The sequence below is a fragment of the Trichomonas vaginalis genome, chromosome VI (assembly GCF_026262505.1).
Source record: "Trichomonas vaginalis G3 chromosome VI, whole genome shotgun sequence".
Classification (NCBI taxonomy): Eukaryota; Parabasalia; order Trichomonadida; family Trichomonadidae; genus Trichomonas; species Trichomonas vaginalis.
This window is the reverse complement of record NC_067208.1, coordinates 2,139,047-2,161,821: the sequence shown is the minus strand read 5'-3', so window position 1 is coordinate 2,161,821 and position 22,775 is coordinate 2,139,047. Positions and strand designations below refer to the sequence as shown.

Here is a 22,775-nt window from a genome sequence, read left to right as displayed (position 1 = left end):
ACTGAAAATTTTTATTTGGATGTAATACGACGAAAACTATTGAGATAACAAACTACAACGGTCATGAGTTCAAGAATTTGTTCTTCGTTCCTCGTGAAAATACATTCTATCAGATACGAGGGAGAAAAGGTAAAGTTAGTTTGAGCGTTTATGATTACAAGCATAATGGAAAGTTTATACAAGCATATGATACAAACGGTAAGCGTGTTTCATTAGCTTTGTCAAAACTTACATACATTTATTTTGACAGTGATTTTGACCTATATGAAGAAGAAAGTGAGTCAGAAGATTATGAGCTGTTATGTGAAGCACAGCAATGGGAGGAGTTGCAATACTTTTGTAAGTGAGAACGTTTATTTTTTACATTAGTGAGGTGAAGTGGTTGGCGGCTTTGTAAATATTTAAGGTTAAGTTAGTGTTATCGTTTGTGTTGTAAAATATACGTTAACGGTTTTGTAAAGTATCAAATTCACATATAATGGGTAAGGAGGCGCGCAGTGCCTCCGTACCCATGATATTCATACTAACTGATGTATCTTATAGAGAAGTACGCAGATACTTCAAAGAAAATCATTTCACCAAGACGCGATTAGAGCATGCCGGGCCAGAAACAGCAGTAAGATATTGGGCGCTTTCACCCAATCTTATCTGGCACGCAGATGTTCATTATTTTAGGGGTGTTCGTGGCCAGTATATTTATGGCATAATCGACGATTTTAGCCGCAAAGTCCTAGCGTGTATACAAATACCAGATATGCTGGCAGCGACGACAGCGAACGTTGCGGCTTCCGCCTTCATTGAATTTGGCGCCCCTTATTGTTTCTGGACCGACAACGGTTCAGAAAATAGGGGCGCCTTTCAAGATCTACTTGATCTTTGGGGCGGCCAATGGCGGCATACAGACTCTCATTCTCCCTACCAAAATGGGAAGATTGAGAGATTCTGGCCGACATTGGAGCGCTGCCAAAGCATTCAGGCTATTCCTGCCTTTATTTGGGAGTACAATAATAACACACCGCATGAAGATCTCCCAATTAATCCATTAACTGGAACAAATTACACGCCAAATCAAATGTATCAGCTGAAACCGAAATACACAAATGCAGATACAGAAAGGTTGTGGCAAATATGGGATACAGATACAGGCATGACCGCTGTTGACACATTCACAGCGTAATAATAAACATAATTTTTTAATTTCATTTTTAACAAGTTTTTTTAAATGTATGTAATGAATAATTCACTAGAATATGATAATGCACATTGTAACAGAATAGAACAATCACCAAATTTTTTTTGAAATTAAAAAATAAAAGTAAAAAGTATAAAGTAATCTAACCAAAAAAGATATTTAAAAGAATTTTGGAAAAAACAGAATAAGGATAATGATATTATTTTAGATACACAATCGATGTACTGAAGAATAATCCGGTAAAATGATGATATAAAATTAGATTATTTTACAAGTAGCTAAAAGAATAAAACTATAATATAAAATAAATGAAGTTTAATGAAACAATAAAGGTTAAATAAATAATAAAGATTTTTATTTTATATCAGTATTGAGAAGAAGTAACAGCTGACACTTGGTAGACAACTTCTTTATGTCTAGAAAATTCTATCTTGCCTTTTATTTTTTTCTCGCTGTGAAACGTATTCGGTCTTTTTTTTAAAAATTAATTTTTTGTTAGAGATAAGAGCTAAAACTCGGTAAACAACTTCTTTATGTATAGAAAATTCTATCTTGCCTTTTATTTTTTTCTCGCTGTGAAACGTATTCGGTCTTTTTTTTAAAAATTAATTTTTTTGTTAGAGATAAGAGCTAAAACTCGGTAAACAACTTCTTTATGTCTAGAAAATTCTATCTTGCCTTTTATTTTTTTCTCGCTGTGAAACGTATTCGGTCTTTTTTTTAAAAATTAATTTTTTGTTAGAGATAAGAGCTAAAACTTTGCAGACAACTCCCCCATGTCTAGCAAATTTAACATTCGTCTCCCATTTTTATATATTTGGTTTAGAATGTTCGAAAATGCGTAATATGGTCATTAATATTAATTGAAAAAAACCTTGAATTAATTCAATCTGATCTCACAAAATATTTTAAATTACAAACTTTGTAGTTTGAATAGATAATCAGTATTAAACTCAAATAACTAGTTTATTTTTGAATAAAAATTATTTGAATTTATTCAATTTTGTGAATTTTCCTTCAAAAATCAAGTTTAAATATCTTATTTGCCATCTAATTATAAATACAATGAAACATATTCGAAATTGAAAAGAATGACTTTTTCTGTTCTTTCAATCATTCAATTTGAATTTTGCAATATTGGATTTCTCATTAAATAGCTATTAAAAACAACAAGCAATTTAACTTACATTCAAATTTATTTGTGTTATATTCAATCTTCTCAAAACTTATAATTTTCGGCTATAGCATGATTATATGCTATATAATATAATAAACCTATAATAGTATCATTCTTTCAATTATTTGAAGAGAAAACCGAAAAAATCTATTTTCGGTCTATAACAAAATGTTTATTCTTTCAAGAATTTTGAAATTTCTGTGGTTTTGTTGTTTGTTTTTGATTAAAAAAAAGAGTTGAATGGCAAGCCGCTGCCAAATATTGAATAAAAATATTTTTCATAAATTTTTCTATATTATTATTATCATAACGATTCTTATGATATTTGAAAAATGAAAAACGATAACCGCTATTTGAACACAAAAACAATGATTGTGTTTTATATCTTATTATTTTACTATATAGATTGTAAATCTCAATTTATTTTATTTTTATGCTATCGCTTTTGGCCTTCAATATTGATGCGCTCCCTCAAGGCTGTTCTTGTTGGAGACACTAAAGTCGGAAAATCTTGTATACTAAGCCAATTCGTGCAGGAAACATATGATAAAAATATGCCAGCGACTGTAGGAGCTGCATTTTTAACAAAAATTGTTACAACAGAAGCAGGACCAATTAGACTTCAGTTATGGGATACTGCTGGTCAAGAAAAATATAGATCGCTCGCTCCGATGTATTACAGATCAGCTGCCGCTGCTTTATTAGTTTATGATGTTACAAGTAAAAGCTCTCTCGAAAATTTACGTAATTGGAATCAAGAAATATGCGAAAAAGCACCTGCCGGAATTACAATATTCGTTGTCGGAAATAAAATTGACGCAACAGACGAAAGAGTTGTTTCATCTGATGCTGGCCGTGCAATGGCGCAAGAACTAGGCGCTGCTTTCTACTTCGAAACGTCTGCTAAGACTGGAGAAGGTATCAATAATTTATTTAACAAAGTCGCTGAAACAGATATTGCACATGATACGCAAATTGATAAGCCTGTAACTAAACCAGTCAAGCCAGAAGGACAAGAAGGTGGCGGATGTTGCTAACTTATTATAGATTTTATTTGTAATAGTACCAAATTAAAATAGAAGACAAAGTAAGTCATTTCTTTCCTAATTTTTTTCTTCTTTACCTAATAAACATCTTATGTTTTTAATTTAAGAGCTGATCTAGAGATCTGCTATTAATTTTGTTTGATAAATTTTTGAAAAAAAAATTATTCCTTTTTAAAATCACTCTGCAACTCGTTATTTGTGCCTCCTATGAGAGTAACTGATGACTTAATGATCATTTTGAATATCTAGAATAAAATTTTATCTGAATAAATATTGTCCTTGGAATCTTAGCATAATTACTAGCTGATGATAAATCTTAGAAATTTGTACCTAATGTCCATATTTTTAAGCTCGAGATCAAAATTTTTTCTGAAAACAGATGGGTAAAAAATTGAAAATAAACCGATTAAAGAGAAAATTATTTGCTTAAAAACGGAAACATGTGATTATAGGTCAGCTCCACAGTTGATATTTTCTTTCAAATATCAGACAAATACAATTTTGGACTTCAGAAAATGGAAATCATAAATTCATATTGTGGAGATTAGTCAGTGTTCATTGAAGAAGAGGAATATTGGCATTTGGGAATATTTTGGAAATTTGTGAGTTTTATTTAAATCTCTCAGAAAACAGGAAAATTTTCCATTGAAAACTAAATACAGGGAAGGCTTGTCATTCAACTTCGAAACCTTTTAGCGTATTGGAATACCAGATTATTCATTACTGACCCAATATATTTTGAAATGACCCATATTTTGAGAGGGCATCGGTAAATATTCTGAGTCTTTTAAAACGATTAGTATTAATCTGCAAATTGAATTGGGAATAATAAGTTGTATCGATTCAAGGAGAGGATACGAAAATATTTTTGAGATAAATCCTTTGAATTTTTTGAGATAAGTCTATGGCCAAAAATTGATTTAATTTTTCACATCCATTCAATTTTTTCGGAATTTGATAAAATGGGATTAGAGCGAAAGAGTCTCTTCTACAATCTCGAATTTAATCGGCTGATTCTACAAATAGTAGTGGCAAGCATAACCATGACAATATCATTGAAAAATCATTCGGTCAAGAAAATCAAAAAATAAAATTCACAATATTGAAAAACAATTGTCTAAATGTTGAATTATTGTTTAACATTAGCCATAATGATAATAGGTATTACATTAATTGATATTATCACAGAAAATTTGCAAAAAATATTTCTGAAAAAATGCTACTTTAATAAAGATGAATACATCACTCATATCATTACTCTATCAAATATTCAATATCGATATAATTCAAGCTCAAAATATTAATATGGAATCCAAAAATATCCAAATCCAAAGTATTCAATTTGTAACTCATTAATATTTATATTACCATGATATTAATAAGCAATATATTAATTGAAAATCTCCAGAATCCATTATATAATTTTTTTGAGAATTTAATTCAAAGGTTTGTTTTACAATGAGGAACTGCATTATAAATGGTGTATAAATCTTATATTATATGAATATGTATGTTAAATAGCCAAATATGAAAGGCCAATTTTTTTTTCTTGAGAGGTTATCGATTTTGTAATTTAATCGTCGTCGTTATCGATTTTGTAATTTAATTGTTATCGTCTTTTTCTAAACGTGCATTTTTACATTAAAAGCAATGCAACTCCAAAATTAATTGGTATTTAGACTTTAATTAGGTGCAGACAAACGAAATGCAGTCCAAATATTTTGGTGATATATGAATTACATAAATTTAGGGAAATTGAAATTATATCTTTTTAAATTTTTAGGAAAACAGATTTATAGAATTGTTTAAGTCATCAAAATAATGCAGACTTAGGTCAAATTTTCCAAATTTAATCATTTGCAAGACTTTCAAGCGACTTCAAAATGTCGAAATATAAGTCCAAAAAAAAAATTACGATTACAGTCTATCCTCAATTATTATCACGCTAATTATTGAGTGACCCATGCGTTCGTATGTATGTAATACCTTTTAAAAAGGAGATGAGAGAGATAAACTACATTTACAATTTAAATCTGATGTATTTACTTGTTACATTTACAAATGTAAATGTTTCTCGTAATGTTTACATTTTGTAAGTATAACGAATAAAAATGACGCACTTTTTTACAAAGTCAAATTATGCGATACAACTTTACTTGTTACATTTACAAATGTAAATGTTTCTCGTAATGTTTACATTTTGTAAGTATAACAAATAAAAATGACGCACTTTTTTTACAAAGTCAAATTATTGTTCGATTTTTGCAGCTTGTAAACGATTAATTGTATAAAGCAATTGATATTAGCACGACATAACTGAATAATTCTAATATTGAAATCAAAAGCCCTTAAAATATCATGATATTTTAATTTCATAACAAATCTAGGAGACTATTTGATGAAAACATATCCGATGTGGTTTTTGTTGTATTATATAACTTGTTATTGACTTCTTAGCTTTCCAAATTTTTTTCGATAATGAGAAAACGAATGAAAAATCAACATTTGGTCCATTTAAAATTTGATTTGTTTACATTTTTTTTACTTTTTGAATTTCAATTTATATTTTCCTCAAGAAATACTTTAGATTTTAAGAAACTAAATCATATAATCTACTAAGAAAATATATTAAATCCTATAATACTCAAAGTTTTGTGATAAATCCGATCTTTTTTATTTTACTTTTATTATGTTTTTGCAAACTTAAGGTCCTCACTAGGTAAAACATAATACTCTTTGAAGTTAAGTATTTTCACAAAGAGAGGACCAACAATATCAAAAGATTGAATAAAGATTTGTATTATTTTATTTATTTTTAAGAACATGTTTAAGAACCCTCATTATCTCCACGAATATTGCATATTTTTCTATTCTAAGACCACCAAAATTACGTTTTAATATAGAAAATAACATATTTATGTGATGCTAAAGTCGAAGTCCTTAAAAAATTAGTGTTAAACATCCATTTATTACAAAATTGAAGAAATATGTGTAAAATATAACACATAATTTAGTTATTTGACTCAATTATTAGTTATGCAATATCAGTTGTGTTTATATCTGCGTTATATCACGAGATGCATTGAATTGTCATAATTAGATCACCGTAAATCTTATCAATTTTTGATACACTTCCGGTGAAAAATTTAGCCTTGACAATAGGATGAAATATATTGTAAAAAAATAAATTTTAGATTTTGAAGTTTATCATTTCGAATAATGAAATATAAACAATACAAATTTTCTGTCGTTTCGAGATTCATAAATGATCGGAATCTTCCAGCTCCGACTGAAATAGAACTTTCGGAAGCTAATTTTCAAGACGAATCTTTTTTATTAAGATTTATTTTGGATATCCCTAAGGATTTAAGCTTTTCCATTGACTCATATTCAATGAATCTTTTGATACATTTCATTATCGAGCAATCTACACAAAATGAAACAATATTAAAATTCACAATTCAAAATATCACTTCTTCGAATATCTTTCAAATAGATTTGATACTACTGGAAAATTTATTCGAATATTTATCGCATTATATTAACCAGATTTTTTTCATTTTTTCATTAAAATTCATTCATTTTAAGGGTGCACCCGTATGTACGTTTATTTGAGAGGAGGAGGATTACCCTCTCAATTTTGAGGGATTCGTTAGTTTATTTTCTCGATGAATATGCAATAAAATTTGATTTTTACCTTATCAATATACTTCATATAATATACACATGTTCATGTAAAAACTTTTTTCCAAAATCCTCAGGAATTAAGGGATTTTTGAATTTTAAGAATTTTTTTCGAATTTTTTCGAAAAAAAAATATTTGCAGAACAGCCTTAACGGCTAAGATTTAGGAACAATGTTAAGTATCAAAAAGAAAGGAGGTCTGATATAGACAACATATATCGTTGAAGGTTGAAAAAATCTCTAATATTTGAGCCCAAAATTTCAAATTTTAATTTTTTGAAAAAAGAGGCCACCCGTATGTACGTTTATTTGAGAGGAGGAGGATTATATTTTTGAAAGGGTGAAACATTATGAATATGTTAATTATATAATAATATGTATTATTATAAAAAAGAAAAAATAAAGCACGTTAAAATTTTTCTTTCTTGATTTTTTACAAAATCTACTTAGAATTATGCAAAATATGACTAAATAATTATAAATTTCAAGTTAAATTTTAATTTTGATAAATAATTTAAATTTCAAAATATCAAGTTCAGTTCGACTATGTATGTAGTAATTCCTCAATAAAGTGCCAAAACCCTATTAAAATATATGAACATTTTCAACATTTTAATGTTTTTATTTAAAAATTTGATGGAATATGAGCTTCAAACAATTATTATGTAAATAAAAATAATTAAATATATGTATTTATTCGTATTACAACCGTAGTAAGTCGATTCTTCCTTTCTTCTACTGAGGTTTGAATTTGATTTCGAATTGTAAAGAGATTCAAAGGGAAAATACTAGCGGATAAAAACTACCTCAATGAAAGGGTCATAATGGACTCAAGTTGTATTTTTTGATATTTTTTGCTTTTCGAGCCTAAATAGGTAGCCAAGATAATGCCTAAAAATAAGGTTCTAAATTCTGAAGTTTACATGATCCTCTCGTGTGCACCCTTAAAGCTTTAGATAACATACAATACCTTTATTTATCAACATTTTCCGATCAATATGATGAGATATTACGTTTCATAAGCAGCAGTGACAATTCTCTCTATATCATCGATACATTTATTGCTTTGATTAAAAACAATATTCTTGACGTTGAATTCTTCCAAAACGCAGTTTTACTCAAGAAAGAAATTTTTTCTAGTATTATTGAGTACGAAAATCAATATTCAACTTATGCAATTGCAAATTTCTTTACAAAATTATTAAAATATTACCCAGGATATGCAACTGCTCTTCCATGTTCGGATATACTAATATCAAATTATTTCAACTTTTTTAATGACGTGAATTCAATTATAAATAACGAAGATTTTGTTTATCTTCTCAAATTTATAGTTTTATTTTATAAAGCAGTCGATATAACATCTGAGATGGCTTTAGAATTCATAAAAACACTTGAAATTCTGCGAAGTCTTTCTCCTCACTATTCATTTACAGAGTATGTAGTTCAGGGGTATTATTGTGTACTTCCTCTTATACCCATGCAAATTTCATCTACCGATTTTTTAAATTCACATGAATTTTTAATTAATTATGCAATTGAGAATTCAAATCTTCACAAATATTTGAAATTATATTCCAGATGTTTCCGCAGATTTGATAGCGATGAAATATTCAAAAATGTTTTTCATATCTTAAATCTTGTAGAAGTTACAACAGAATATTTATCAGAAAATCAGGATCTTTCTGAGAAACAGATCTTTATTTGCAACGATATCCTAACGAGGGTTAATTTAATTTAATTTTTATTTTTTATTTCAAGTTTGAGTAAACTTTCAAGATAATCTATATAAGCCTTTTGATGTTCTTCATCTAGATTCTTGTTTAATATGTGATGAATTTGATTTTTTTGAAAATTCAAGATAAAATTCTTTTTTATCTTGATCAACAACATGAACAATTCGAGTACAGCGTAACATTTCATCAATATTTTCTGTTTTCTTCGTTTCTAGATATTTTTCAAATATTTCTTGCGGAATCTCATTTTGATATACCCATTTATTTTTTCCGGATGCTGATCTTTGTACTTAACGAAATATTGCTTGACTATGTAATAAACAGAAATTCATCAAAAGTGACAGCTCTCAATTTTTTGACATTTGTAAATTCTAAATTGAATGAGAAAAATGAAATAATACTAAGCATAATACAATATTCTAGATTTAATTATAATTAGGAAAAGTTAGTTTTGAGAGTACTTTTCATAGGCATATAGAATGAAATCTTCTGAAAAATAATATCACATAAACTCATATTATTTTCTAATATATAACTATTTTATATAAAAATCAAATTCAATGATCTTAAAAGCGAAGGATAAACCTCAAAATTTACGAATATAATGAGTGGGAATATAATGCTTATCTATCATAAAACCATATGAAATATTAATTTTTGCTTTACGCCTAATTTTTGACGACAATTAGCAAAAAATGTTAAATGTTAACACTCAGTCCATTTGAATATGAAAAATAAAATTGACTTTGATTAAATGTTTTTATTTATCATGCAATTCTTCTTGCGACCAAAGATTTGAATAAAAGTTCAAAAAATAAGATAGCTTAAAAAATAATATACGGTAGTGTTTACTAATAGATGAATAGTATATAAATTCTATTAAAATGGATTTGATCCAAAAAAATATAAAATTTGATCATAAATAAAATCGTTTTAAATTACTTCTTCATTTAAATTATAACAATTATTTTTGGTTTTATATTTTTTTGGATCAAATCCATTTTAATAGAATTTATATACTATTCATCTATTAGTAAACACTACCGTATATTATTTTTTAAGCTATCTTATTTTTTGAACTTTTATTCAAATCTTTGGTCGCAAGAAGAATTGCATGATAAATAAAAACATTTAATCAAAGTCAATTTTATTTTTCATATTCAAATGGACTGAGTGTTAACATTTAACATTTTTTGCTAATTGTCGTCAAAAATTAGGCGTAAAGCAAAAATTAATATTTCATATGGTTTTATGATAGATAAGCATTATATTCGTAAATTTTGAGGTTTATCCTTCGCTTTTAAGATCATTGAATTTGATTTTTATATAAAATAGTTATATATTAGAAAATAATATGAGTTTATGTGATATTATTTTTCAGAAGATTTTGTGTTCTTCTTCAAAATTTTATTTTTTTTATTAAAAAGAATCTTTACAAAATATACATTTACTTTAATTAATATTTAAAAACGTGCTCTATCAAAAGTTCCAAAAATTCAATATTTTAGCTTTTCTGAGGTGTCACTTTTGATGAATTTCTGTTTACGGGTCATTATTGATTTTGTAATTTAATCGTCGTCGTTATCGATTTTGTAATTTAATCATTATCGTCTTTTTCTAAACGTGCATTTATTGCTTTCGGAGCTATTGAACATACATTGGCCCTTACCAGCAATTGAAAACTATTTTTCATTATCAACAATTACATTACTCCGAGTTATTCATCAATCAATGAAAATCGATATATAGTCCATACTTCAATTTACAATATTGGCAAGTCCAATTTCACTTGGCATATTTAACTCATATAGAAAAACCAGTTGGAATCGGCAAAATTATCTTTAATTCCATACATAAGAAAAAAAAATTATAAAGTTCTTCAATAATAGCAAACTAATAGTTTAAATAGATTTACAAGTATCGCCCATCTACTTTTGATATAATTCACATATTAAATGTAGAAAACTGGTTTAAAATAAATATTTCAAAAGTTCGAAAACGATTTATGAAAAAATAACGTGATGACATTTACTAAATTTGCTCTGTATTAAAGTATCGATGATAGAAAGAGCATATTTTGTAAATATTTCAAAAATAATTAAAAGTCGGAGAAATTGTATTGTGATGTACTATAATTATGTTACAAATCCGATTCAATACTAATCCTTCGCTATTGAAGTTGTTTTGAGAAGGATATTCTCTAAATTCTTGATAAATCTTTAAAATCTAGAGTAATCGTTTTGTAAACTTAACAAAACTAAAATGTATACCAATAGATTGGCATTTTCTACGTTTTCAAAGTGAGAGAGTGTAAATTCTTTTTTTTATCCTATTAAGGTTTTTAAAAAATTTAATTAACTTAATTTATATGATCTGAAATATATGACAAGTTAATATGGAGAATTCTTTCAACCCAATTTCAATTTATTAAATTTTCTATTCGAATTCAAAAATTTTCCCAAGAAGAAAAAATAATTAGGAAATTTAATATGTTAATATATAAAATATTTTATTTATTCAAAGAATTCAATTTTCTATTGGATCAAAAAACTTGTGTTAAAGTTCGTATTTTAAGATAACTATACTTTTAAAAGCTGTTTTTATTTTTTTTGTTTTAAACAGAAATTCATCAAAAGTGACACCTCAGAAAAGCTAAAATATTGAATTTTTGGAACTTTTGATAGAGCACGTTTTTAAATATTAATTAAAGTAAATGTATATTTTGTAAAGATTCTTTGTAATAAAAAAAAATAAAATTTTGAAGAAGAACACAAAATCTTCTGAAAAATAATATCACATAAAAAAAAAAAAAAAAAAAAAAAAGAAAAAAAAAAAAGGTAGTGGGGCTTCCAGGCACTTCGTGCCTTCTAGCCCTGATGATGTTTAGTAATAAATGAAGTTTTTTATTCGGAAAATTGTTAGTCTTCTGGGTCGAAAACATTATATATAATGTGTCACTTTTCACAAATTATATATGTTTTCATGTTTTGTCAAACATGAACGTACATGTTTTGTCAAGACTTCTTCTTCGTAAATGTTTTGTCAAGACTTCTTCGTAAATGTTTTGTCAAACATGAACGTAAATGTTTTGTCAAGACTTCATCGTAATGAGTGTAAAGGACCCAAAAATAATGTTTAGGTGAAGAGGTGAGATCTCACCCGTTTTTTCACCTGTTTTCTCACCCTCTTGAATTTTCATGATTTCATCGTAAATGTTTTGTCAAGACTTCTTCTTCGTAATGAGTGTAAAGGACCCAAAAATATAATTTAGGGTAGAAGGTTAGATCTAACCTCTTTTCTAACCTCTTTTCTACCCTCTTGAATTTTCATGATTTCTTCGTAAATGTTTTGTCACTTTTCTGTCACTTTTCAGGAAAAAACATTTTTATTATTATATATAAATGAATTTTACAAAACCACCGTTACCGTTCTTTGGAAATAAGAGTAAATGTAAAGATATTATATTGAGAGAACTTAAGAAACTACCGAATGGTCTAACATTTGTAGATTTGTTCGGTGGAAGTTTCTATATATCCCATTTGTGCCATATAATATTCCCAGACTCAAAGATTATATGCAATGACTTCGACAACTATATGGACCGTCTCAAACATATTCCAGACACAAACAATATATTGAAAGAGTTAAAAGAAAAGATACCTATAGGTAAGATGGAACGTATACCATTAGATAACAAAAATATTGTGAGAGAGGTTTTGAAAAAAGCAGAATATATAGACTGGGATAGTATATCTGCTAGACTATTATATAGTGGTTCTATAAGAGTTCATGACATTGAAACACTTATGTCAAAAGTTTTATATCTTAACTATACAAATGTTTTCAAAGAGGACATAGAAAAATATATTGAGGGTATAGAGTTTGTGAGATGTCATTGGACAGATTTGTATGAAAAATATAAAGACAAGGAAAATGTTTTCTTTATAGTGGACCCGCCGTTCTATAACACATGGGATTTTCAATACCAAGTAGACTGGACTTTGAGAGACTCTTTAGAAACTTTAGACGTTTTACATAACCATCCATGCTTTTACTTTACATCCGATAAAAGTGGTTTGGAAACCGTTATGAGATGGTTAGAGGACATACATGACTATGAGTTTATATATGACAAGATAGAATATGAGAGAGGTCCTATAAACTGGAGAAAGTGTCATAACAAAGAAATTTTATTAGTAAGTAAATGTGGTTTGAAATAGGACTACTTGTTTTAGGTTTTTTCCATTGTGTCATTTATTTATTTGACGTGGCAGAAAAGTACAGAGAATATGAAGATGAACCAATGCCTGCAAATGTTCAGTATATGTACTCGTAAGAGATATTTTTATCTAATATTAAATGGACGCACAGAACTTAGCGAATGCACAGCAACCTGGACAACCAAACCCAGAGAATATTCCAAATGAAGTTAGAATACAAACTGCAATGGCAAACTATGGTCAAGTGCCAACAGATGTACAAATGCAAACTGCAATGTCAAATGACGCTGCGTTAGGTTTGCCACCATGGTATGCAAATATGAGATGGAAAGAGTTTTATACAAACCCTGAAGTGGGATATAAACAACTTTATGCAGATGACGCGAACACAGGAGTTGACCCAGAATATGTTTTCTACCAGAGGAGAAACAGAATGTATGAGCTCCAGTTAAAGAATGCTATGGAACTCAACAGGAAACGTAAGAGACTAGGCGGACATTAGATTTTTACATATAGTAAATGGGTTTCTTCAGTAAGATAGGAAACTTCTTTCGAAATGTTGGAAGAGGTATATGGAATGGAATAAAAACCGTAGGAAGAGGAATTTGGAACGGAGTCAAAAATATTGGTAAAAGAGTAGGTCAGTTCGTTGGTATTATACCTAAAGACCCTGAACCAGAAGAACAAGCTCCTGTTATACAACAGCCTGAACCTGCACCACAGTCTAGTTGGCAACCAAATCCAACACCTCAACCGTATTAAAAAATTATATTTTTATCGTTCGATAGTAGTTGTATATGAAACTAAGTTCTAAGTAAAACGCATGGTATAATGGAATTATTCTTTTTCTTCCATCTGTAGTAAACCATACTTGAAAGTCTGAAATACTTCCACTTGGTGGTTCGTATAACTTTGTAGGTTTTTCGTAAAAATCATTCATCAGACATAAGAAAGAGTTTTGCGCACCAGAAAATGAAGCATGAACAATAATAGCATCTGGGTCGAAAATATTTTCATATGTTCCATTAGGGTTTTCGACTTCATAAAAGTCTGGGTGTACTGGATATGCTGCAGGCTGATTTAACATCCTCAAAAATCTATACCATGCCAAGTTGTTATATTTTGTAGAAATATAAACGTTTTCTCCAAGGTCTTCTATTCTATTGATTTTAACAGTTGCATTTTTCCTGTCATAAATAATATCGAGATGGTACTCCCCCTCGTCAATGTTATACTGGTTTGCATATTCGAGATAGATATCGTTTATTTTTTCTTGAAAAGCTTGAAGAGTTGTTTCTAAGTTTACAAGCAAACTAACTTGTAAAAGTTTTCCCTGTTCAAATTTCTCATACATACGTTTTTCTTTGTTATAGTATCGAACTTCAAAACCGACCGTAAATGGGAAACCATGTATGGCTTCTGAAATGAACTTCATTCTACGAAAGCCAATAGCTTTTGTGACAGATGGGTCTCTTAACCATCTTAATGGGTAGTCAAAACGATAGCCTTCATGCTTTACGGTCTCTGTCTCAAACTTTTGACCGACATTAGTAAAAAGTTCATCTAATGGTTTAGTTGTAGCAACTCTTGAATTTTCTTTTCTATTGAAAGCATATTTTATCTAGAATAAAAATGTCGAAAGATATTGCTTCCATAAGAGAAATACAACACAACCGACAACTCATTATGCAAGCTCTAAATAAGAACACAACAAACTTTTCAAACTATTCTAAGATATCTGAGTCATTGAAAGAAGGAAACTTAAAACTGACATTAAACCCAATGACAGATGAGTTTCTATTTCAAGACAAGAAGAACAATACTGTCTGTATAAATCCAACAAAAGGAACTTTAAACGAGAAACCTATAAATGAACTTCTTTTGAAAACAGATGTTGACAACAAAGCTGACAAAGAATATGTAGACGATGCAATAGCAAAGAAGAAGAAAAAGAGCTAACAATGCTTATGCAACAAAAGAACTATCACTGAACTAGCAGACAAAACATATGTTGACAATAAAATGTCAAGTGAAGTGACAAGAGCTGAAAACGAATATTCTAAAAAGACTCATACACATTCTATATCTGAAATAACAGACTTAAACGTTAGCCTTGAAAATAAGGTAGATAAGGGACTTATGGCTAGTGTGTTAGAGAAGAAAGCAGATAAGGAATATGTGGATGAAAAAGATAACGAAATGAAAGAAAGGGTTGACTGGTACCATGAACGGACATCGAAGATTTTAAAAACTAAAGCCGATACAGGATGGGTTTCAGGATGTTTAGACCTTAAAGCAGATAAAACTTATGTTAACGATGAGTTAGAGAAGAAAGCAGACAAGAACCATACACATACAAGTTTTACAACTGTTGCTATAGAAAGTATTGAAGGAACGGTTGAAGAAACTGGTGGGGATGCAATATATTGTAAACCTCCTAACTTTCCACAAGGTTTAACATCGGATGACGACATAACGACGATGAGAAACATTAGATGTAAAGATGTTTATGTCATGAAGGATGAACATAATATTAAATTCACTGCTCAAGATTTATATGACAAGAAAGCAGACAAAACAGAGCTTCAAACATTAAAGACAGAAATACTTCAAACATTATATCCTATAGGCTCTATTTATACGTCAATGAACTCTACCAGACCAGAAGTAGTACTTGGTTTTGGAACTTGGACTCAAATAGTCGACAGGTTTTTGTATTGTGCAAACTCTTCAAAGGAAACAGGTGGAAGTAAAACGATTTCAGGTGAAAATTTACCTGCACATAGTCACTACATAGATTTAAGTACATCTCAAGCAGGTTGGCATAAGCATAGATATTGGGATTGGTCAGCAATGACAAAAGGTAAAGGATATGATGTTAAAGACAACGTTAAGTTTGCTATAGATTGTTACTGGAGTAACACTGAGGGAGGAGGAAACCATACACATCGCGTTTCGGGATATACGCAAACAACGGGACAAAGTAAAGACTACATGCCACCTTACATGACAGTTTACGCATGGTATAGAAATGCTTAGTCGTCATTTTCAACTTCTTTAGCATATTCGTCAGGAGTTGTCTTATATTTGTTAGGAACTGTCTTTGAAAGTATACCACCTTGAACTTTGACAAGTTTGAAACGAGGTCTGACAATAGTAGTTTTATCTTCTGCTTGCAGTGTGTACATTTTGCCATGTTTGCCTAAAACTTCATAATATTCTCTTGTATACTTTCTTCTATTTTTACGAACACGAATGTGAGTACCTGTCGGGTTCCCATTGTTGTCATAGTCAATAGTATTTTCATATGGGTCGCGTTTAGGTATTTCTATTTTTACTTTGTCACCTTTCTGAAGTTTGAAGCCCGGCATTCTTTCTTGTTTGTCTCTTTTGACTAAATTATTAAATATATAGTCTTTCTCTAAGTCAGGGTTGTTTTTCATTTCTTCGGGGGGAGTGGTTTCCCAAACCTTTTTGTTTACGGCTATTGTAAATATTTAAAACTTGTCTCATCTTTGCCATGGAGAAGTGTCTATATTTGTCGTCATATGACATTTCATTTGCTTCACCACCTTGTGGTTGGTTTAAGTCTCTTAACATTTTTATACAACCGTCAATGACACCAAGAGCAGAATGGTTTTGGTCGACAATGAAATATTGGTTTACATTTTTTGAACGCAGATAGTTTTTTACATCATCTGATTTGAAAGAACTTTCACAGTAGTTAGTATGGGTTAGTTGGGTATGGTGGCACTGCGTTCCACCATACCCAATACTTGTGAATTTGACACTTTACGAAACCGGTAACGTATATTTTACAACACAAACACAAACACTAACTTAACCTTAAATATTTACAAAACCACCACCCACTTCACTTCACTAACGAACTCACTAATGTAAAAATAAACGTTCTCACTATCGTTCTCACTAACAACTTCACTAATGTTCTCATAAATTTTCCTCAATATCTTCATCATCAGTGTTAACCCTATTGTAGTCATACTTGAAGCCATAAACTTTCTCTAACTTCTTAACGTACAATTTACATAACTTACCTTCGTCATCGTATGGTTTAATGATATAACTATTTCTATCTTTATAAACAGTCAATGAAAAGTCAACTGGTCTCGGATGTATTTGAAAGAACATGTTATGCTCAGGAAGGAAGAATAAATGTTTAAATGTATGTTTGTTATACTGTGGAATTCGAATGAGTTGCTTTTGTTCTGTCATTTACATCCAAATAAAAATTTTCAGTAAAATAAAAAATAAACTTAAAATTAATGATATCACCACCCTCACACGTATGAAAACATAGCACAAAAATAAATTTAGGTGAAGAGGTGACATCTCACCTCTTTTTTCACCTCTTTTTTCACCCACTTGAATTCATTACTTTATAACTCTCTTCCTTGGTTTCTTTTTAGTTGCTTTCTTCACGTCTGTCTCCAACTTGACTGTCTTTCTTCTTCGTCCGTAATGATACCAGTTACTTCCACCAGTCAATGGGTCAAATGGTCTTTCGTAAGGGTTTCCATACATTCCATAGGGACCATACGAAGAAGAACTACTGGTGGAGGAAGAGTTCCATCGACTCTATTTAAATGCATTGTTTCACCTTTCATCTGGTCATTAAAGTCTTTTGCGTGTTTTGCAAACTCATCGTCCTTTCCTAAAGCATTTTCTGACTCAGTCGCAACCAAATTGGATGCTTTATTTATGAGTCCTATTTTATTTAATCTTAACTTCTTTGCAACCCAGCCTCCAATCTTTCCTTTATTTGCATCTAATGTCTTCGAAACTCTTCCTCCACTCATTTTATTTACTGCGTCATAAGCTCCAAGTGCTTTTGCTCCAAATGCTAATGCTTTTGTTCCCATTGCGCCTAAAGCTGCCCAAGCTACCATTTACACCATATTAAAATCATCTCTCTTCAATATTATCTCATAAAAGTTTCGTTACTGGAGAAAGTCAATGAAACATAAACATTCTCATTCATAAACTTCTTTCTTATATCATCTATTCGCTTCAAAATGTCTGAACAATTGCTAACATCTTCTACAACAGTTATTTCATCATGAATGACCTTCAAGAACAAGCTCATTTAATATGCTATTAAAATCATCTCAATAATGAGTCCATCCTTTCCATCTTTAGGTAGCACAACATCTTTCATTGAAGAAGGTTCAACAAGTCTTATATTAAACTTACTGACAAAGTTTTGTTATACTATAATGCTTCGGCGGCGAATACATATAGTTTGAAAGACATAATATAGATTCTTCAGCAAATTCACTTATACTGGATTTATAACAATGTTCTCACGAGACCAAATACCACCAATTGACAATCTTGTAAGCAATCCTGCTGAACCTTCTACTGTAAACGTCGATGGTAACATTCCACGAAGGTCATCTATTGACATCGTTGAGTCACTGAATTTAAATATTTTCTTAAAGCAATCGTCATTATCTAACCATGCAATAGCTTTGAAGTTTTCATTCGAATATACATCTGCTTCATTAAATGTAAACCTGACTTCTTTGCAGAGACGACTTTAAAATCTATTGCATTTGTTTCAAAATTATATGCTATGGTAACTTCTGAAGGTAATGGATGCCCTTCCGCAGTCAGTTTTCTCTCACTACGTTTGAAGCTTTGTATTAAAAACTTTCATGTCATCTCCTGTGTCTAGGTTTCACATACACCAGCAACAGGGAAACTATCTTGCTTCTTTGTCTCATCATTATACCTCAAAACATTAAAGTTCTTCAATAATATTGTTCTTCCTGCTGGAATACTTCGAACCTGTCTGATTTCAATAGCTTTCTCACCTCCTACATACTCTACCCAGTGTCTTGGATATTCATAAGTATACTGACTTTCTTGAATTTTGGTAGGTTTCATCATAACATGTTCATAGTATATCTTTATACTCTTGTCAGTTAGACTCGGTGCTATGTTCTGAATATTTCTGACTTGCATTTTTAATGGAGATAAAATGAAGCATTTAATACATGACGTAGATGAAGACATGAATGAAACTACAGACAAACTTAACTCTTCTCTCATTCTTCCTTTCAGTAAGGACTATGAGTTCTGTTCAAATGGTGTTTATTTCTATTGTGGAAAGATGGGGTCAGGTAAGACATTTAACCTCATTCGTCATATACTCATAACAGAACGTTTAGGAAATGACTCATATTATGACCAAATCATTATATCAGCAACTTCAGACTCTATGGACTCAACAGCGAAAACATTTATGTCAAAAGTTCAAGCCTCTGTCGTTAAAGTTCCAGATAGCGAACTCATTGAATTTCTTCAACGTTACATTCGACGTAAGAGGAAATATTATGCCATCGTTGAATTTATACAGTCAGGAATGCAAAAGACTTCAGAAGAGATGGAAAGAATTATTGACAAACACCACTTACGTCAATACTCAGGAGTTTACGATATGAAACGACTTACAAACTACATTCTATCAAAACTTTCAAAAATACCCCTTCAAAAAGTATCCTTCAAACACTCTGCTCGTTTTGCGACGACTTCGCCGGAAAAGGTTTAGTGTCAAAGCCTGACTCACCATTAGCTAACATCATTACTAAAGTCAGACATTACCACTTAACTGTAGCAATACTTATGCAAACATGGAGGTTTTTTAGCTTTAAACATAAAACGTCTCATAACTGACTTCGTTATCTTTCAAGGTTTCTCACGTTATGATATTGAACTCATTTGGAAACAGTCAGGTATAACATTACCTTTTGAAGAAATTTGGGAAGCATATAAGTCTCTCATCTCTCCTCGTTCATACCTTGAGATTCATATCATGACTAATACCATTAAAGTCAAAAATATTCCATGGGAACGACCAACATTGTTTTAAAGTTTAACCTTCAATTGACTGATGGTAAACAAATTCCATGCATCTCTGTCGCCATTTCTGTTAATATTTTTGCTGTCATTCATATCATCCACTTCCCCATCCGTTTAACTTTTGAGGATATGCGTTAGAATAGCTGTTCTTAAATGAAGGCTTTTTCACCTTTTAGCGCATAAACTCTATAACTTTCTGCATACTTTATGTTTGAACTCCTGAGCCAATCATTGACATAAATTTTTATAGGCTTCCACCCTTTGTTCATGTTCCTGCTTCTTTCCCTTAGCTCTTTTGTTCAGTAGTTCTACATCTTTATACACAGCTCCTGTCTCAGTGAATTCAACAATATTTTCATTCGTTAGCTTTACATTCAAACCCTTGTCGAGTATATTGTTCATTTCATACATATTAAAAGGTTTTTATTCTATATGAAATGAGAAGCAAATCCATCTTAGCTGGTGCCGTTAATGTTCCAATTGAACCAACATCAAATGTTGACTCACGAACGACAAACAATATTGTCTAAAGAACTATAGTTCAGAGTGTTTTGAAAGAAAAAGAACCAGAACTGAAAATCCGTGAATTTAAACTCAGCTTCAAACGCTAACGCTACATCAGATGTTAAGTTAGAGTATCACCACTGGACCAAATTCTTTCAAGAGAAGCCAACGACAACCCTTACACAAATGTTCAAACAATCCTTCAGATAACGTAGACCATTACCTTCTTCAGTTATATCAAACTATCTTACTCAAAGACGATAAGAAGCTTTTGATAAATCTTATAAGTAAGAACCAAATAATTTTAACAAAGGAGGACCTTGAAAATGTTATCTCACGAATAACAGGGAAACAATGTGTCATTGACTATCTCGACCTGAAATCGAATGCTGTGGTCAAACGCCACCATTCATGAAAATAGGTAACATCCGCATCATTGAAATACCAGGTACTCCAGGAGTTGAGTTTAAGTATAAATATTCGAACGAGTATACAAAACTTTCAACAGAATATAAACTTTTGTTTGAAATATGTTTTAGTAAATTAAAGCAATTTGTAATATCTATCCAAAACTTCTTCAACAGTATCGAACTCATCTTCATAATGCAAACCTAATCTTATTGACTTGGTGCAGTTTTCACTAACACAAATATAGCGCTTTGCGCTCGGCGCCTTTGACGCCTTTTTCTGTTCTCTTGACTGACATAACTAACTCATTTGTTTCATCAAACAGCAACAACCAAAGTTCATGACCTAATACATAACATTCATACTTTATATTTTTAGCTCTGAGTTCTCTTGTAAGCTGTTGCATTTAATATTTTCTAAAAAGTCAACTTCAACAGTCATTCGCACTGGTGCCTTCAGTTCTACAGGCTCGCCCTGAAAGTCAACAAGTCTGAATTGCATGTCTTTCAAATTATGAGGACTAATGCGAACCCATTTACCTAAATGAGTTGCTATGACAGGAACGTTTGGAATGAACATTGAATTTACTTCATAACAGAAAGACTTATATTCTACTGAACCTTTACTATTAACTCCTGAAATACCTGTGACATTAGCTATTTTTGACTCAATGTATAAACAATTACCATAACATACGTATGGAACAGATTTCATCTCAATCGTTTTGTCAACACTTTTCAAAGGAAATGTCATATGGTATGCTCCCAGAAGCAATTGAACTCTATGACTCATTCGTGTTATCTTAAACTCCTTCGCATAACTGAACTTCAAAACTCCTGCAATAAGTTTAACATTCATTAAGTTTTCTTCGTTCTCCTTGTTTATTGTAGTATTTATGAGAGCATTTAACACTCCAGCTAATGTTTCCATCTTATATTCTACATTATTGTGAAATCTTATTTCGTGCTTCTTTCCATCTATTTCAAGCTCCATGAAATCTGTTTCATCTGTTATGACAAAAGTTGCGATAGTATTGAAGTCAACAACTCTGAAAGCAAGTGCTTCATTCTGAAGACCTAAGTTTGTTTGTAGCTTTACTGTCCCGTATTCGTTTGGGTCTGTACTTTGCAAATAGAACAACATTTTATTCTCATTAAAATATGAGTATAGCTGCATATGCGTATGAAGCTGACAGAGCTAAACGTTTATATTTTGGTCAATACTCTCTCACACTTACTGACAAATATATTGTTATCAGTGATGGAAATACCGAGAAATACATAACATGGAAGGACTATGAAAAGTTTGACCCTATTTTAACTCCATGTACAATGCCATTCATTGTAAATGGTGAAGTTGTCATGAAGAACGACACAACAGTATATAAGTCTGTATATGAAGCATTAGAATATATGTTGAATTATAATCCCGAAAGATTTGACCCAAGCACTACACCATGTGCAATGCCTTTTATTAAGGACGGTGAAATCGTAAGAGTTCCGGATTCAACGGTTTATACTGCTGTTCAAAACAGTTTACAAAACATTTTAGCGAATATCTTTAATTCAGAAACTACAGAAATAAAATTACCATATATAACAGATGCTAAAGAAATTAAATCAAAAACGACAACATTATTTACGTCACTTAATGATTTAATGACTTATATCATTAATATTCCTGCACCAACTACAGCATTTGATCCAAACTCGACAGTTTGCAGTGTACCTTTCATAAAGTCGCAAACGGACTCTTTGAGTCCTGAAGGTCTTTCAGACCGAAGCGACCAGGGCGAAGCCCATGACAGTTCAGTAATTGTTTTAAGGGATTCAACAGTTAATGAATCATTAAAGGCGTCATTAATGAAAATCATTGATTAGTTTAACTCATTCACGAATACATATAATTCATTCATTAATGTTT

The 22,775-nt window shown here is 30.5% G+C and overlaps 8 protein-coding genes and 1 pseudogene across 9 annotated transcripts, besides 11 other annotated features; 6 read left to right on the top strand and 3 right to left on the bottom strand.

Moving 5' to 3' along the window:
- Nucleotides 1-529: part of a mobile genetic element that runs on past the window's edge.
- A 909-nt stretch (nucleotides 530-1,438) lies between these two features.
- Nucleotides 1,439-1,467: a mobile genetic element.
- A 227-nt stretch (nucleotides 1,468-1,694) lies between these two features.
- Nucleotides 1,695-2,533: a mobile genetic element.
- A 155-nt stretch (nucleotides 2,534-2,688) lies between these two features.
- Nucleotides 2,689-3,516, top strand: TVAGG3_0791250 (small Rab GTPase RabC4; the record flags this gene model as incomplete). The annotated part of the gene is made up of 1 exon (XM_001302624.1): nucleotides 2,831-3,406. One exon carries the CDS (start codon nucleotides 2,831-2,833, stop codon nucleotides 3,404-3,406), a length of 576 nt encoding a protein of 191 aa, XP_001302625.1.
- Nucleotides 3,517-4,971: 1,455 nt separating this feature from the next.
- Nucleotides 4,972-5,178: a mobile genetic element.
- A 1,824-nt stretch (nucleotides 5,179-7,002) lies between these two features.
- Nucleotides 7,003-8,043: a mobile genetic element.
- Nucleotides 8,044-9,149: 1,106 nt separating this feature from the next.
- Nucleotides 9,150-9,186: a mobile genetic element.
- Nucleotides 9,187-10,347: 1,161 nt separating this feature from the next.
- Nucleotides 10,348-10,381: a mobile genetic element.
- Nucleotides 10,382-10,599: a mobile genetic element.
- An 846-nt stretch (nucleotides 10,600-11,445) lies between these two features.
- Nucleotides 11,446-11,483: a mobile genetic element.
- A 158-nt stretch (nucleotides 11,484-11,641) lies between these two features.
- Nucleotides 11,642-22,775: part of a mobile genetic element that runs on past the window's edge.
- On the top strand, nucleotides 12,237-13,070 carry TVAGG3_0791180 (annotated as a pseudogene). Its single transcript has one exon. A coding segment is annotated over exon 1 (834 nt).
- TVAGG3_0791170 (uncharacterized protein) lies at nucleotides 13,195-13,557 on the top strand (the record flags this gene model as incomplete). The annotated part of the gene is made up of 1 exon (XM_051246906.1): nucleotides 13,195-13,557. The coding sequence occupies one exon, from the start codon at nucleotides 13,195-13,197 to the stop codon at nucleotides 13,555-13,557; it is 363 nt and encodes a 120-aa protein (XP_051082381.1).
- TVAGG3_0791160 (serine threonine-protein phosphatase family) lies at nucleotides 13,575-13,817 on the top strand (the record flags this gene model as incomplete). Its single annotated transcript, XM_051246905.1, has 1 exon — nucleotides 13,575-13,817. The coding sequence occupies one exon, from the start codon at nucleotides 13,575-13,577 to the stop codon at nucleotides 13,815-13,817; it is 243 nt and encodes an 80-aa protein (XP_051082380.1).
- On the bottom strand, nucleotides 13,822-14,409 carry TVAGG3_0791150 (uncharacterized protein; the record flags this gene model as incomplete). The annotated part of the gene is made up of 1 exon (XM_051246904.1): nucleotides 13,822-14,409. One exon carries the CDS (start codon nucleotides 14,407-14,409, stop codon nucleotides 13,822-13,824), a length of 588 nt encoding a protein of 195 aa, XP_051082379.1.
- Nucleotides 16,794-22,775: part of a mobile genetic element that runs on past the window's edge.
- On the bottom strand, nucleotides 17,673-17,965 carry TVAGG3_0791140 (protein of unknown function, DUF4107 family; the record flags this gene model as incomplete). Its single annotated transcript, XM_051246903.1, has 1 exon — nucleotides 17,673-17,965. A coding segment is annotated over one exon (293 nt), but the record flags the coding sequence as incomplete, so codon positions are not given.
- TVAGG3_0791130 (uncharacterized protein) lies at nucleotides 19,192-19,629 on the top strand (the record flags this gene model as incomplete). The annotated part of the gene is made up of 1 exon (XM_051246902.1): nucleotides 19,192-19,629. One exon carries the CDS (start codon nucleotides 19,192-19,194, stop codon nucleotides 19,627-19,629), a length of 438 nt encoding a protein of 145 aa, XP_051082377.1.
- On the bottom strand, nucleotides 21,219-21,995 carry TVAGG3_0791120 (uncharacterized protein; the record flags this gene model as incomplete). The annotated part of the gene is made up of 1 exon (XM_051246901.1): nucleotides 21,219-21,995. One exon carries the CDS (start codon nucleotides 21,993-21,995, stop codon nucleotides 21,219-21,221), a length of 777 nt encoding a protein of 258 aa, XP_051082376.1.
- Nucleotides 22,013-22,687, top strand: TVAGG3_0791110 (organellar and viral DNA polymerase type B; the record flags this gene model as incomplete). The annotated part of the gene is made up of 1 exon (XM_051246900.1): nucleotides 22,013-22,687. A coding segment is annotated over one exon (675 nt), but the record flags the coding sequence as incomplete, so codon positions are not given.